Raw genomic sequence first — 16,376 nt, 5'->3', positions numbered from 1 at the left:
ATTTGCTCGAAAACAAAATAATAAAATGAGAGATAAATACATGCAACAACCAGATGATAGACTAAGGGCATCTCCAGCGGGGCGACGCATATTTATGTCCGTTTGCGTCGGGGCCGGACATAAAAAACGTCTGTATGTCCGCATGCGTCTGCCCCTTCTCTAGCGGCAGAGACGCATTTATTTGACCGTATGCGTGATTAGAGAGGAGAGAGAGGGAAAGATTCTATTTGTGTGGCTAGGAATGAACGCATGCGTGATTAAAGAAGGAGAAAGAGCTGCATGCAGCCCAACCGGACACAAACGGACGCGTTCGCAGAAGCGCATTCCTGGCGCATATTTGGTCCACGTTTGCGTCAGGACGGACGTTGCGGACGTTTTGCGTCTACCCGCTGGAGCGCATTTTTCGTCCGCGCAGACGCAAACGGACGAAAAATATCCGTTTGTGTCGCCCCGGTGGAGATGCCCTAAGAAAAAGTAGATAGAGAGAGTGACTCCGCTCCCACTCCCACTGCGAGCGCGACAAACGCCCACTGTTTTCTATACCGTTTTCCGATCCATGACTCATTTGTCACATCTGTCCGTTTGAAATTCGCAACCTTGGCCGCAGGAAATTCTCAACAAAACAACAACACAGTATTTGCGCAAGAATGAATGCCGAGGCAGGAAACAACGAGATTCCTCCACCAATCAATTGATTAATCCATTAATTAATCGAAATTACAGGGACGGAGACACAAGGATGAACTGGATGATGATGATGATGATGATGATGATGATGATGATGATGGCGCCACTGGAGTGGAGAAGGTGCGAGAACAGGAGCAAGCTAAGCACACAAACACAAAACAGATTTACAGCACGAACACACACACATGCAGACGCAGCACCATGAACCGTCTCAAACGAACAGATTATACCACCAGAGCACAGAACAGGATCGTCATCACCTGCCAAGAACAAGCATGGTTAGTTAGTTCGTCCGCAACCTCAAGCAGTTGTAACAAGAAAAAACCACTCTTTTTTCAGGAAGAGAGATGGAGCAAAAACAGGAAAAGAAGAGCTATTTTGTTGGATTTGCAAACCATTTTCTTGCTTTTTTTTTTCTCGGATAAAGGTGGGATTTTTCTTCTCTTCTGTTAATACCTGTGTGCAAAAACAGGAAAAGAAGATGGTCCACGTTTGGTGTGTGGTGGGTACAGTGACGTACCTGTGTACAAGTCAGGGGGCCACTCCCCCCCCACCCCCCAAGTTTATAAAATTAGTGAAGCAATTTTTCTTTACAAGGCTTATAGTAGTAGTTTTTTTTTCTCACCCAGACTGTGAATTTTTGATTAGGTTCGCTGGATTAATCGTACATTTTTATTGGCAAACTCTGACCAGACTCAAGGTGAAAATTCAAAATAATTAGAACTTAAATAGCTCTAGTTGATACACTTGGTATTTTGGGAAAAAAACCATATCATTTTTCCCAAATATTGTAATTTTGAGTATTTTTGCTATTCATTATACGCGGAGTGCAGGTTATGTGTAAGAATTCTAGAAAGCCCTAGTTTCTTTTTCTGTTATACTAGCCCCAATAGATGTGTTTTGGTGAAGTGTATTTGGCGGAGTTAGATAGCACCTTGTAAAAGTCGTAAAATTCTTAATGTAATTCAGTATGTAGACATAGAAGAAAGTCCGCTTTTCGTCTTCCAACATTGCTAAAAGTTCACTTTTTTAGTCCCAAAACTTGTGTTTAGTTTAAAACATACATTGAATTTGCTAAATCGATCATATCACGGTTTCGAGGATTTTTTTGTCGATGTGGGCACCTGGTTACTGAAAACCACATATTTCTCGAACCAAATCTGACCAAACCGGGGTTCTCAGCACACATTATAGCTAGAATACACCTCATTTTCTGATAAAAATGTCAGCAAACATAAATAAGATGAACAACTACATCACATACATTTTCTACAGACACCAATTCATCGTCTCTGTTTCTGATGAACTTAAGTGTTCAATACGGTTGGATAGATCTTTGACTTTTAGCAATCGGGTGTTAATGCATAATCGAAAAAAGTGATCAATATAGGAAGCTTTTTTTTGAGAGAAACCACATATTTCATTAATCAAAAACCAAGTTACATAAAGCAACATATGTGGAAACTAAAAGACAAACCGGGATAAAATGATTATCCTGAATTTGCAGAGAAAATCCTAAAAGATCGAGAAATACAAAACGATCCTTAGAGTTTCCTGCAACCACCATAGCCGCCGGCCGCCGTCTAAATCCACCGCCGCCGAGACGAACGCAAGAAGAGACGCCGAGCCTCCACCATTGCAAGATCCAAAAGGCACCATTGCCAAAGAGGCTTTGTGAGTCGATGAACGAGCCCGCCGCAAGCAGCGAGGCACATGTCGCTGTGGCACGTCGACCGGGGGACGTCCCCGTGCTGTCTTGGACCAAGATACGCCGCCTCCCATCGACGAAGTCGGAGAAGAACGGCATATCCACCACCTCCGGACCAACATCTCCGCTCCAGAAGAACCACCTCGCCCCGGCCCCCAGCATCGTCGTGGACAACGACAAACGCCAGTGACACGTCGAGAAACAGATCTCGCCAGATCTGAAGAACGGCGAGAAGACCAAGCTGCCGACCTGAAAGATCGACAAGCACACTTTGCCAACAACTCCGAGACGCCGCCATGAAGGTCGCTGCCGGTGTGGGAGTGGAGTTGAGGCAGATTTATTTGCCCGGGCGCCGCTCCCACCACCCCAACGACGCACCACAGCAGACAAGCCCTAACTACAAAACGGAGGAGAAACGAGGTCCCCTCCCCCTCCTGCCGCCGGAGCGGCAAGCGGAGGAAGAGGGGCCCAGATCTCACGCCGGTGGAGATGGGATCTGCTGCCCGCCGCCTGGGAGAGAGAGCAGGGGCAAAACGGTTCGTCCGTGGATTGGCTTGATATCAATATAGGAAGCTTTGTGGTCAGTTTTGATCCAAACAAAAGTTTTGTGACTAAAAGTGAATTTTAAGTTGGCAATGGTTGAGGACGAAAAGTGGACTTTCTTCGTGGACACACCACCCATCTTCCATGTAAACCAAATTCAGTTCAAAATTTGACTCGTGGCTCGAGAAACAAAAAAAGAAAAATCATGCTACTTATAATAGTAGTTCACATGCCCGAAGAATTAGCAAAATCTGGCATTCAGTTTGTAACATTAGTTTCTTGTTCTGTTTCTAGATTTGTGATTTGAGCAGTGTATTTGACAGTTTGGGGCATCGTTGGTATATATTGTGTGCATGTCATGAAAACAATTGAGACCTGTGGATTAATTTTAGGAGCTGTTTTTAAGCTTTGGGTGCTAGTGCCATATGTATGGTTTAGGATTCCCCCGTTTCTGTGCGTCGAGCCCAGGATTAAATTTGGGCGTGCATGCAATTGATCCGCACATGTCACATCTTCTTCCCTGCCCTGTGCATTGTTCTACAATACAACGTTGTAGACGACACCGCAGACTGTACACTAGGCGCCACGTTTTTTTTTGCGGGTACTAGGCGGCCAGGCGCCACGTTGAGCTTGCTTTTTGTCAAGGATCCGTCACTCTTCACTTGTCCTTCAGATCATTATTCGCTCGAAAACAAAATAATAAATGAGAGATAGATACAGGTAGCAGCCAGATGATAGACTAAGAAAAAGTAGATAGAGAGAGTGATTGCGCTCCCACTCCCACTGCGAACGTGACAAACGCCCACTGTTTTCCATGCCGTTTCCCGATCCACAACCCGTTTGTCACATCTATCCGTTTGAAATTCGCAACCTTGGCCGCAGGAAATTCTCAACAAAACAAAAACACATGTATTTGCGCAAGAATTAATGCTGAGGCAGGAAACAACGGGATTCCTCCACCAATCAATTGATTAATCCATTAATTAATCGAAATACAGGGACGGAGACACAAGGATGAACTGAATGATGATGATGATGATGATGCTGATGGCGCCACTGGAGTGGAGAAGGTGCGAGAAGAGGAGCAAGCTAAGCACACAAACACAGAACAGATTTACAGCACGAACACACACACACATGCAGACGCAGCACAATGAACCGTCTCAAACGAACAGATTATACCACCAGAGCACAGAACAGGATCGCCATCACCTGCCAAGAACAAGCATGGTTAGTTAGTTCGTCCGCAACCTCAAGCAGTTGTAACAAGAAAAAACCACTCTTTTTTCAGGAAGAGAGATGGAGCAAAAACAGGAAAAGAAGAGCTATTTTGTTGGATTTGCAAACCATTTTCTTGCTTTTTTTTTCTTGGTTAAAGGTGGGATTTTTCTTCTCTTCTGTTAATACCACAAACACAAAGGCCTAACCCGAGCAGAGATGTTCATGTCCCCAGGGACAGCTGGGTCCAGAAACCAAAATCATGGGGAAAGTTCCAAGTTCCTGAAAGTGCATGCATACAGCATACCTTGTGGATGGAGGGCAGGGAGGGGGAGCCCTCTACCTGGTGATGACCCAGACGGCATAGATGATGCCGGGGAGGTAGCCGAAGAAGGTGAGCAGCAAGCAGATCCAGAACTCGATCTGCAAACGCAGCACAAAGAATCAGTAACCACATCGTCTAGAGCTAGGAGAGACTGGAGACAAGGACAAGCTCCAAGCCGCCTAATTACCCCGCAGGCGAACTTGAAGAAGACGCCGAGCGGCGGCAGGATGATGGCGAGGATGATGTCGATGCAGTTCGCCGTGCCCTCGTCCGACATCTTCTTCTCTCTCCAAGGAGACGAAACAGCAAGGAGGAAAGGGATGTGTCGCTAGCGATGATGGTGTGATGCTAATGCCCTGAGGAGGAGTGTGCGAGCAAGGCCACTTTATAAAGACGACGACGATGGCGAGGCGCCGACGGCGTTCCGGGTCACGTTACGTCGGATGGGATGGGATCGGGTCCGAAGGTTCCCCCTGCCGGCCAGCCCCGCCCGCGTGTGCTTCGCTGTTGGGGCTCCAACGGCCACCCAGTCCTTCGGTCCGATTGTTAATCCTTCTGCGGTTTTCGCGCCGGCTTTTCTGCCGGACAAACAAACGCGCTTCTTCTCCATCAGAGTTTCCGTTGATGGGTTTTCTTGCTTAACAACATTGAAGGTTACGAGGCTCCAGCAGAACAGACAACCGCGCTCCTAACTATTATCCCGGCTACGAGTACATTTTGACTGCTAATTCGTGGATAGCACAAACGGTCACCTGTGTGTGTTCCATCGTCAGCGTCGTCGTGTCGACGAACCCATGGTGCATGCCTCACCGCTCTCTATTCAAGTGCCGTTCCCCCGCTGGCATCCGCTTCATTATTTCAGGCTTGATCGAGAGCTAGCCAAGTGGCATCATATCCACATCCACATCCACGGGTGCCTAGCCGTTGCTTGTGGAAGTCCAATTCTTGCAACAGTCAGATTTCAGCAGCAAGTTAACAGTTTTGTTCATAGAGTCCACGTAGAATTTTTTTTACTCTGATGTAGATTCCATCAAAACAAATAGTATAGAATCTAGACGCTGAAGCAGAGCATTTCAAGATGCTAGCTTTGCTTCAATGAAATCTCGTCCGAACGCCATATTTTATTGGGAAGTTTTCAACACCCTAATAATCGTATCACCCTTCTGACGAATAATATTATACAAAGCAGGATAGTGTTCATGGAGCCACAACTTTATCTCTAAGTCATCACTAATTGAGAATGAACCATATGGGAAGAAGAATTTCTTCGTTGCCATAAGACTAATAAAGAAGTGCGAGTCATCCGGTTTCAACAAAACCTGAGACGTGAGCCAACGTATTTTCTCTTTAGGAGAGTTTGTCACCCATCTCCTGTAAGAAGCTTGAAAATCCATTTACCTAGGAGAGCTCTATTCTTAACCTAAAGATCGTGAATCCCAAGCCCTACTTGGCCTTTAGGCTTTAGGGCAGCGAAACACTCCACTTAACCAACCAATATTTCTTCTTTTTCTCACTATGACCTTGCCACAAGAATCTTTGGTCGAAAATAATCCAAACATTTTAAGACTCCTTTTAGGAGCCGGAATAATGATATCATGTTACTTTACCGAGAGTTAATTAATGAGAACCCTTTCTCCCAAGAATAATAATTTACCTTTTCAACTAGTTAATCTTAAGTGTAGCATTCCTCTATCTGTTTTCATTCGGCATTGTAAGTCTCTGATAATAAATTGAAATACCCAAATATTTAGTAGTAGGAAACTGGCATTAAGCACGGCAAAGGGTAACTCGGCATACTGACCGACATCGTCTTATGAATTAAAAATCCTATAGAACGGGCAACAATAGTATACAGCCCTTCAAGGCTTCAACCCGTTCGTCTTTGAAACCCAGAGCGAGTTGGCACGACAGCAACATCTACCGGCCACACCAAACTCCCTGTCACGCTACAGGCAGGCATCCGGGGTGGTTATGCCCGCGAGATCTCTTTTTGAGTGACAGGACATTTGATAGTCTTTAGTGTGATCATGCACGAACGTAGTAGGGTCCATGGCATGCTCCTCCAGAATGCTCTTCGATCACCAGGATCAATCAAGCAAGAGTTTGCTTGATTAAAGAGAGCGACTAAGACTCAGACGTCTTCCTGATAATCCTCTCTGCGGCCTTTCTGGTAGGGAATCATGCATGACAAGTAGGCTGAGCTAACCTCGCATTATGATTTATGACCGAGAAGACCGAGAGCTGTTTATTCCCTAGCATCTTCATGTGGATCCAGGGAATTGTTGGACGGCTACCCTGGAAAGAACTAAAGTAGTAAGATGCATACCTGGAAGATCGAGATTTATTGATGCCCTTGCATGTTCTCGAACTCAAAAAGTATAAGATGCCCGCAGGACTGAAATTGTGTTGCTTTTAGCAGTATCATCATCCTATAATTTTAACTTTGGGCGTAGTTGACATTTTAACCTGATGTTTAATTTAGAGGTAAGTCTTAGCTAGTTTAGGTTGGGCAGTACAGTTTCAAGCACGACCCAGACCAGTTGCCCCCACACCGGAACATATCACTACAATGTATTAGACAGCAACATTTAAACAGGAGAGATATATGCAAAAATGGAAAATAAGCTACGCATTGGTCGCTGGCAGTTGGCAAATTGACATTCAATACTAAACTACAAGCCCGTCTTGGCTAGTGAGCTACCATCTCCGTCCAAAAATAATTGTCTTAGTTTTATCTAGATATAGATGTATGTAGACACACTTTACTGTAGATACATCCGTATTTAGAAAAAGTTGAGACATTTATTTTTGCACCGAGGGAGTAGCTAGTATAGCATCCATAATGCAATCTTGCATGATAACTAAACATCATAGTGGTCTCACGCTGCAGCATTGAAAGGGTGTTGCTTTTAGCAGAATCATCTAATAATTTTTGGGTGTGGTTGACATTTTTAACTTGATGTTTACAGTGCATTTTCAGTCACGACCCAGCCGGATTGTCTGGACCAGAACATATCTCTACAAGCTACTACCTGACTTCCAAAATAGATAGCAACATTTAAACAGAAGTCTTAGCTAGTTTAGCTTTCTAAAAAGACTTACATTTAGGTAAAAGATAGCAACATTTAAACAGAAGAGGCATATGCACAATGGAAAATAAGCTACACAGAACCCTAAAAAAAAACACTACAACATAGACCATTACTAAACCACTAGCCCGTCTTATCAGTTGTTAGGCAGTGTTGGATCAAATCAAACACGACATATAATGGAGCTAGTACTAGCATTCATAATGGGATATTCACTTTGGCTCATAGGAGCATTTGCTCCCATTATCTGAATCAACATTTCGAAGTGTCAAAAAAATCTAAAATAAAATTTTACATGTACATCTGCATATTTTATGTTCGTACACAAGTTTTCAAAAAAAAACTAAAAAAAATTGTGGCTCCTGTAAAAAAGACAAATTTTGATGCTGTAACATGACTACGTATAGGATATTTTTTTGTCTTTTTTGTACACGTCACATAAAATGTTGTTTCTCCACGAAAACTTGTGCACTAACATAGAATGTCATGATGTACACCAAAAAAAATTATGTCAGAATTTTTTGCTATTTTTAAAATTATTTTTTAATTATTTTGTATAATGAGAGCATATGCTCCTATGAGCCAAAACGCCTCCTCCATTCATAATGCAAAATCTTGCATGATAATTGAACATCATAGTGGTCTCGGGGCATATGGTTATCCTGCTGCACACCAAGCCAAGCCATTGCCCATGAATTGAATGGGGAGCAGACCCCTACTGAGGAAACTGAGCTCCACAACGCCACTGTGCAGCAGAAGCAGCAGCGCCCTACACACATCATGAGCCAATGAATCATCAGATCAAGCATACGTCCAAGCCTGTCTCCTGCAGCAGCACCTCCCCCCATGGCCGGTGAAACAGGACATCAAAGCAATTCATGAGCATGGGCTGCGGCGTGAAGAGAGGGGCGTGGGTCGGTGTACCTCATTCTCAGGAGCACGTCCTTATCCGCCCACATGGATGGATGCGCCATTCAAGAATCTGCCAGTTTTCTGTTTCTCGCAGCCAATGGTGAGGGCTTGAGCTTAAACAACGCTAATCAGCCTAGTAACTAGCTGTTTATTTTTTGTGAAGCTTTGGGCAGCGAAATGTGCAGAGCAAGACTCCAGAACATGTCTTGTGTTGGCTTTCATTGCTCGCCCCGGTGTATCTGCAGATGGCGGTGCTGTGGGTTAGCTGGCTAAGCATAGCGACATGTGATTGCGATCTGAGTGAATAAAAATAGTAGTTCGTCATAGTTAATTTGGATTGCGTATGTAGAAACTCTGAATTTCAGATTTCTGTGGAGGAAGATAGTTACCATTGCCGGAAGGCAGGTGTCCCGAATCATACCGGCCACTACAACTTCCAGAGTTGGTGTGTAGATGTGACCTGGATAGGAAAGCGATGGCAATTTGCTCTCTTGGATCTTGCAAGTCAATCTGTCGACCTTACACCATAAGAAACTAAATTAGGACACCGTGGACGGCAAAACAACAATCTTGGAAAAGCAAAGTGCTTCAGTCTGCTTACTCCTTAGAGACATTACTAGTTGATTCAGGTCAGCAAGTTAGTTGCCTCTTGTCCCACCCGGTTGTAGGAAACTGCGTGGACACGACAAAAGCTGTAATAATGTAGACCATGTTATTACCCTTTGCACATACTTAAGACAGCAGCAACAATCAGCAGGATAGGTAGGCATCCACTGTCTGACATAGACATGCAGTAAGCTCACTCATGCCATCTCCCACGCGGCTACCCATCCCGGCGCCCGCGCGAGTACCGATGGGTCGCGGCGGACAAAAACGCGGCTCAACGCAGCGACACATTCCAAATGCGGATGGACGTGGTGTCCGGGACGACCCAAACCCGGCTCACGGGACGACCCAAACACGGCCCAAATCTGGGCCATGTTTGCGTGGCCGCGGATGGCACGCGGCGTCCTCGCGCGTCCGCCTGCTCACCTCGCTGGCCCACCTGTCAGCGGGCAGGCCTATTAAATGTGGGCTGGGAGGGGGACTGTCTATCCATTCCCCACTCCCCACTCCACTCCGCCCGCACGCTGGAGCTTCCGCGCTGCCATGACCCCGAAGCGCGAGTTCGAGCCATCGGCGAACGACCACGAGGCCGGCAGCAGCTGGCGAGCCGCGCCGGCGGCTTTCAACATGGGGCCACCGGCGCCGATGCGCGACCGGATCTACGTCACCGTCGTGGTGGCGCAGATCTTCTGGGAGGCTGGCGCCCCAATGTCTGGGGCGACGTGCACCTCCCACGTCCCCCCACGGATGGCACCTGAGCCCAGATCGGGTTCCGGTGCCGCCGATCCTGGCCACCGGCCGCGCATGCCTGGCGGAGATCCATAGGCGGCGCGCGCAGCTGCCGGCGGACCTCCTGGAGGACCCCGCCTACAGCGACACGAGTCCCTAATGGGACTTGTGGTTCGAGGTGGAGCACGATGCGCGCCGGCGCACCTGCCTCACCTTGGCAACGGCGAGGCCTCGCGCGCAGCCGCGCATGCCGGGTAGGAGGGCTGGCCGCCGCCCCGGCGGCCTCTAGATCGACGAGCCTGCGGCTACTCCGCCGCGGGCCGCGCCAGCGCCATAGGCCCAGCCCGAGGAGGACGACAACCCCAAGCTGCAAGCCGAGCTGGCGGCGTCTCGCGAGGTCAACGACCTTGAGGAGCTGGCCGAATGGCCGCACCTCGCCGAGGTGCTACGTGCCTCCGCGCTGGAGGAGGCAGCCAAAAAGGTCAAGGAGGACGCCGACGCGTGGGCGTTTCTCGCCATGGCGCGCCGGCAGGAGGAGGCCACGCGCCAGGACGCGCTCCAGGAGGAGGAGGAGCGCCTAGCCGCGCTCCGGCATGAGGCGGAGCTGCAGGCCGCTGCGGCGGAGCAGCGACAGAAGGAGGCGGCGCGGCTGGCACACCTGCGCGGGCCGGCGAGTCCTCCGGACTCGCACTCCGCTTGGGAAAGGGCGCAGTGGTCGCCCTGGCCGGAGTCCCCGGTGTGTCCAGCCGGAACAGCGCGTCGCCGCTGGGGGGTGTCATCCTCATTGACGGCGACGACGGCGAGTACTACTGGGAGTAGGGTGGCGCGCCGGCGGCCACCGCGTCCCAAACCCTAGACTAGGGTTTCCCCCCTTTTGTTAGTTTAAAGCCCATATAGGGCTTTCTTTTGTCTAAAAATTGCCCAAAATAGGGCTAAGTTTAAATGAACTTTAGTTTAAATTTAATTTAATTTGTTTTTGTTTTGTTTTTGTTTTCTTTTTTTTGTTGTCATTGACTTTTGTCTAAAAATTGACCAAAATTGCCAACGCGTCCGGTTTGGGTCATAGCGGTGGAGATGCCCTCAGGCATACCAACTCCACTGGGCAATTATCCAGCAGTGAAGTCCGGATGCTTTACATAATCCACTTAAAAAATCTTTTTTGCTTTTCGCACTATCTGATGGAAACATCGTCGTTGTAGTTGTAGTATATGATAGCAATAGGTGAAGAGATTTAAGTAGGAGCATGCACTGTAGTAAGCTGAACCCTTTGTGGAGATTTAAGTAGCAGTGTGGTCTAGATGTTGCGTGTGTGATGAAAAAGATTCAGAATCATATTAATTGATATTTCAAAGGATAATTGGGAATTCAAACAGTTATTGAAAGTCTTCAGGTTTCAACCGTAGAATCCAAAATGTATAACTCCGCAAACATCACTATCTGGAGGTTGAACTTGCACTGGGTTAATGCTGTTTCTTCAGACACTATTAAGAAATAATATTACTTTGGGTGTTATATAAAAGAACTTCAGACTAGTATAGACTGCAAACTGAGATTACCTGCAACCCAAGTAGAAAAGCAAGAAGTCTGCCTTGGGTGTTTTATCAATGCCATCAGTTGTACACATGGATCGGCGTGCCGTTCAAGAATCTCCCAGTTTTCTGTTTACGGGCAAGGGCTTGAGCTTAAGCAATGATAATCAGTCTAGTAACCAGCTGTTTGTTTTTTGTGAAGCTTAGGGTAGGGTAATGTGCAGAGCAAGACTCTAGAACATGTGGTGTGTTGGCTTTCATTGCTCAGCCCAGTATATCTGCAGATAGCGGTGCTGTGAGTTAGCTGGCTAAGCGTAGTAACATGTAATTGCGATCTGAGTGGATAAAAATAGTAGTTCCTCATAGTTAATTTGGATCGCGTACATATACTCTGAATTTCAGATTTCTGTGGAGGAAAGATGGTTACCATTGCAAGAAGGCAGGTGGCCCGAATCATACCGGCCACTACAACTTCCAGAGTTGGTCAGTAGATGTGACCTGGATAGGATAACCATTCCCGTTTCCTTTCTTGGATCTTGCAAGTCAATCTGTCTATCTTACACAATAGTAAGGAACTAAATTAGGACACCATGGGCGGCAAAACAACAATCGTGGAAAAGCGGTGTTTCAGTCGCTTTAGTCCTTAAGAGACATCAGTAGTTGTCTAGTTGTTTCAAGAGATGAAAAGTCACAGAAGCACTCTTCTTGAACAGTGGCGTGATACAACTCTCCAGAAAGAAGTGATATGGTAATATAAGTAGTCAAATAGCCATGTTTATGCTTTCAAAAGAAAGTAACAGCAAGAAATATGTCAAACCTGATATACTTGAAGCATCTGTGTGCATCACCGCCTCATACGCAAAGTCAGCAAGTTAGCAGCCTCTTGTCCCACCGGTTCTAGGAAACTGCATGGACACAACAAAAGCTGTAATAATGTAGACCATGTTCTTGCTGTTTGCACAAACTTCAGACATCAGCAACAATCAGCAGGATAGGTAGGGCATCCACTGTCTGACAGACATGCAGTGAGCTCACTCTGTATAGGCATAACAACTTTGCCGATCAATTATCCAGCTGTGAGTTTCGGATGCTTTATATAATCTACTTTAAGAATCTTTCTGCTTTAGCACTATTTGATGGAAACATCGTCGTTTTAGTATATGATAGCAACAGGTGAAGAGATTTAAGTAGGAGCATGCACTGTAATATGCTGAATCCATTGTGGAGATTGAAGTAGCAGTGTGGTCTAGATGTTGCTTGTGTGGTGAAAAAGATTCAGAATCATGGCAATCGATATTTCAAAGGATAATTGTGAATTCAAAGAGTTATTGGAAAGGCTTTTGGTTTTGATTCAGAGTCCAAAATGTATAACTCCATATTTCATTTGCAAACATCAACATCTAGAGGTTGAACTTGCACTAGGTTAATGCTGTTTCTTTTTAGATGGAAAGCTCGAAATGAGCCCGGCTTTGAATTAACGAAGCCAACAACCGGCCAGGATTACAAGACGAACCAGAAACTCAATGAAAGAAAAAAAGAAGACTGGGGATACCAGCTAGAGATACAAGCACGTAGGTGGACAGCTAAAGAACACAAAGCTACCAGTTCAAGCAAAACAAGGCTAAGCACAAAACAGAGGATATTCCTTGATCCCGACAATAGGCACAAGTCTTAATGCTGTTTCTTCAGACACTATTAAGAAATAATAATACTATTATTTTGGGTGTTGTATAAAAGAACTCCAGACTAGTAGACTGCAAACTGAGATTACCTGCAACCCAAGTAGAAAAGCAGGAAGTCTGACTGCGCTGGGTGATGTTGATTTATTTGTGGAAATATTTCTTGTGGGATTCAACTTCTCCAAAGAGGAACAAGGGGAGGAACAAGGGGAGGAACTTTCTGGAGCCTACACGATTCATCCTCTGTCCCCCTGTGTATATATTGTACATTTTACATACTAGACCCTCTAACCTTCTACTAGTACAACTAGGACCAACCAACACTCCCCCTCAAGATGGGGCGAAAATGTCTAAGAGCCCCATCTTGTCACATATCCTTATGAAAGATACAACATTGACACCTTTTGTCAACACATCAGCAAGTTGATCTCCAGATTTTACAAAGCTAATTTGGAGTGCTCCCTCCTCTAGCTTTTCTTTAATGAAGTGCCTATCTATTTCGATATGCTTTGTTCTATCATGCTGGACAGGATTATGCACTATATTAATTGTGGCCTGATTATCACAGTAAAGCTGAAGAGGCGTTCCCTGATGCAACCGGAGTTCAGTTAACAATAACTGCAGCCACAATAACTCACACAAGCCCGAAGCCAGAGATCTTAGCTCTGCTTCTGCAGTAGACCTAGCCACCACACTTTGTTTCTTACTCCTCCAACTAACCAGATTGCTTCCAACAAATATGCAGTAGCCTGAAGTGGATCTTCTATCATCTAAACATCCAGCCCAATCAGCATCAGTGTAACCTTCTAATTTTAGATGTCCAAAGTTTGAAAATAGGATTCCTTTTCCAGGGCAACCTTTAAGATACCGCAGAATTCTATTCACCGCATCTAGATGATTAGATCGAGGGTCATGCATATATCTGCTCACAATGCTAACAGCATATGCAATATCTGGCCTAGTATGTGAAAGATAGATTAACCGCCCAACTAGTCTTTGATATCTACTCTTATCAACTGGATCACCAGAATCAGCTCTAATGCGATGGTTTGGTTCAACTGGTGTGGCAGCTGGCTTACATCCTAGCATCCCAGTATCAGCAAGTAAATCAAGAACATACTTTCTTTGCGAGAGGTAAATACCTTGCACTCCATATGCTACTTCAATCCCCAAGAAAAAATGTAGAAATCCAAGGTCCTTGACTTCAAATGATCTTGCCAACATCTTCTTCAAGCGCCTTATCTCCTCTTCATCATTGCCTGTGATTACAATGTCGTCAACATAGACCACAAGTATTGTAATTTTATTTTGACGGTGCTTAAAAAAGAGAGTATGATCAGCATTGCTTTGTCGATATCCTAGAGAACAAATCTCTTTGCGGAACCTCCCAAACCAGGCCCTTGGTGACTGTTTAAGCCCATAGAGTGACTTTTTCAGTTTACAAACTTTACCCTCTGTCTCCTTACTGTTGAACCCTGGTGGAATTTCCATATATACCTCCTCTTGCAAATCACCATGCAAAAACGCATTTTTAACATCCATCTGAAATAGTTTCCACTTATTATTTGCTGCAATCGAGATTAATGTTCTAATAGTATTCATCTTCGCAACAGGAGCAAACATCTCATCATAATCTACCCCATAGGTTTGGCTATAACCCTTCGCCACAAGTCTGGCCTTATACCTTTCTACCTTCCCATCGGGAGTTTGTTTTATGGTAAACACCCATTTGCAGCCTACAACCCTCTTATTAGCAGGGAGATTAGTAATTACCCAAGTATTATTCTTGTCAAGAGCGGCCATCTCCTCTAGCATTGCTTCTCTCCATCGTGGATGGAGTTTTGCTTCTTGCCAACTTTGTGGGAGAGGCCCTGCAGCATCTAGTGCTGCAATGAAAGACTTATATGAATCACCAACCGATGTATAAGATGCATAATTGGAGACATGATAAGGAGTCAAATGTGAAGGTAGTTTCCTTGCAGTAATACGAGACTGCTTTCTATGTGCAATGGGAACATCTAAGTCATTATATTGCGGAGGAGTATTACCGTTGCTCGAGGAGGACAATGGAGTGTGAGATAAAGTTGTAGAATCTGTGTCAGACAATACTTGGGTATCAGGATCATACTCCAATGGAGTTGTTTCCTCCCCCTGTACATGTTCCTCCTCTGTCCGGGGCCTTCGTGTATACACTTGAGGGTTACATTCCTCATTTGGTCTTGGCCATTGAAGTGCTTCATTTGATGTATTGTGTTGCCCTTCTTGTACTTTTCCTCGCTCAGTTTCCAACATGCTCGCATCTTCAACCGGTATTGCTCCAAATATCATCTTTCTTGATGCATCATCATCCTTTTCCTTTTCTTGACCTCCCCCTGTCTCTATATCTGAGATATCATGAGCAAATAAATCAGGAAACACATCTGTTAAATCAGTTGATTCTCCATAAAACGGTTCATGCTCTCTAAATACTACGTCCATACTAATAAACATTCTCCTTTCAGATGGACACCAACATTTATAACCCTTTTGCTTACCAGAATACCCCACAAAGATACACTTTAATGCTCTTGCGTCTAGTTTACCAACCGAAGGTCTGTAATCCTTCACAAAAATGAACACCCAAATACCTTTGGTGGAACCACATATGTAGTATTCCCAGTAAGACACTCTATTGGTGTCTTGTAGTCAAGCACCCTAGATGGCATCCTGTTCATCAAATATGCTGCAGTCATCACTGCTTCACTCCACAAAAATTTAGGAACATTCATAGCAAACATTATACATCGTGCAATCTCTAGAATGTGTCTATTCTTCCTTTCTGCTAGACCATTTTGTTCAGAGGTACCTGGACAGGTAGTTTGGTGAACAATTCCATAGCTTGACAGGTATTCATCAAGTTGGTTATTCACATACTCAGTACCATTATCTGTACGTAGTACCTTCACACATGCACTATACTGGGTTCTGATTAAATTATGAAAATCTTTAAAGCATTCGAAAACATCACTCTTATGTCGCAATACATAGACCCAAGTAGTTCTAGTGCAACAGTCAATAAAGGTAACAAAATAACGATATCCATTAATAGAGACCACTCTACTGGGACCCCACACATCCGAATGTATAGTTTGGAGTGGCACATCACTCCTATTATCTAATGACACATAAGTGCTCCTCGTTAGCTTCCCATACTGACAAGCATCACATGTCAGTTTTTCCTTGCTAATTTTACAATAGAGATTAGGGAAGAGCTGACCCAAAATAGCAAAAGACAGGTGTCCCAGCCGACGATGTTGAAGTAGGAATTCTTCTAAGGGCGAAGGAGATGAAGCAGCAGCCACAACAGGAGAT

General features: G+C 45.2%; 1 protein-coding gene and 1 long non-coding RNA gene across 3 annotated transcripts; both read right to left on the bottom strand.

The window, feature by feature from the left end:
• Positions 1–636: 636 nt before the first annotated feature.
• On the bottom strand, positions 637–4,853 carry LOC124675248 (hydrophobic protein LTI6A). 2 transcript variants are annotated; one of them, XM_047211317.1, is made up of 3 exons: positions 4,669–4,853; positions 4,464–4,579; positions 637–947 (listed from the first exon to the last, which is right to left on the bottom strand). In XM_047211317.1, the coding sequence occupies exons 1-2, from the start codon at positions 4,756–4,758 to the stop codon at positions 4,496–4,498; spliced, it is 174 nt and encodes a 57-aa protein (XP_047067273.1). In that variant the 5' UTR covers positions 4,759–4,853; the 3' UTR covers positions 637–947; positions 4,464–4,495. The 2 variants fall into 2 exon arrangements, with proteins under 2 accessions (XP_047067273.1, XP_047067272.1); XM_047211316.1 differs by lacking the exon at positions 637–947 and adding an exon at positions 3,976–4,150.
• A 3,326-nt stretch (positions 4,854–8,179) lies between these two features.
• LOC124670263 lies at positions 8,180–9,078 on the bottom strand. Its single transcript, XR_006992461.1, has 3 exons — positions 8,872–9,078; positions 8,495–8,721; positions 8,180–8,339 (listed from the first exon to the last, which is right to left on the bottom strand). It is a non-coding gene; the product is annotated as an uncharacterized LOC124670263 (long non-coding RNA).
• Between the last annotated feature and the right edge of the window lie 7,298 nt (positions 9,079–16,376).

This window comes from Lolium rigidum, chromosome 7, assembly GCF_022539505.1.
Source record: "Lolium rigidum isolate FL_2022 chromosome 7, APGP_CSIRO_Lrig_0.1, whole genome shotgun sequence".
NCBI lineage: Eukaryota > Viridiplantae > Streptophyta > Magnoliopsida > Poales > Poaceae > Lolium > Lolium rigidum.
The sequence above is the reverse complement of the archived record's forward strand: the minus strand, read 5'-3'. Positions and strand labels throughout refer to the sequence as shown.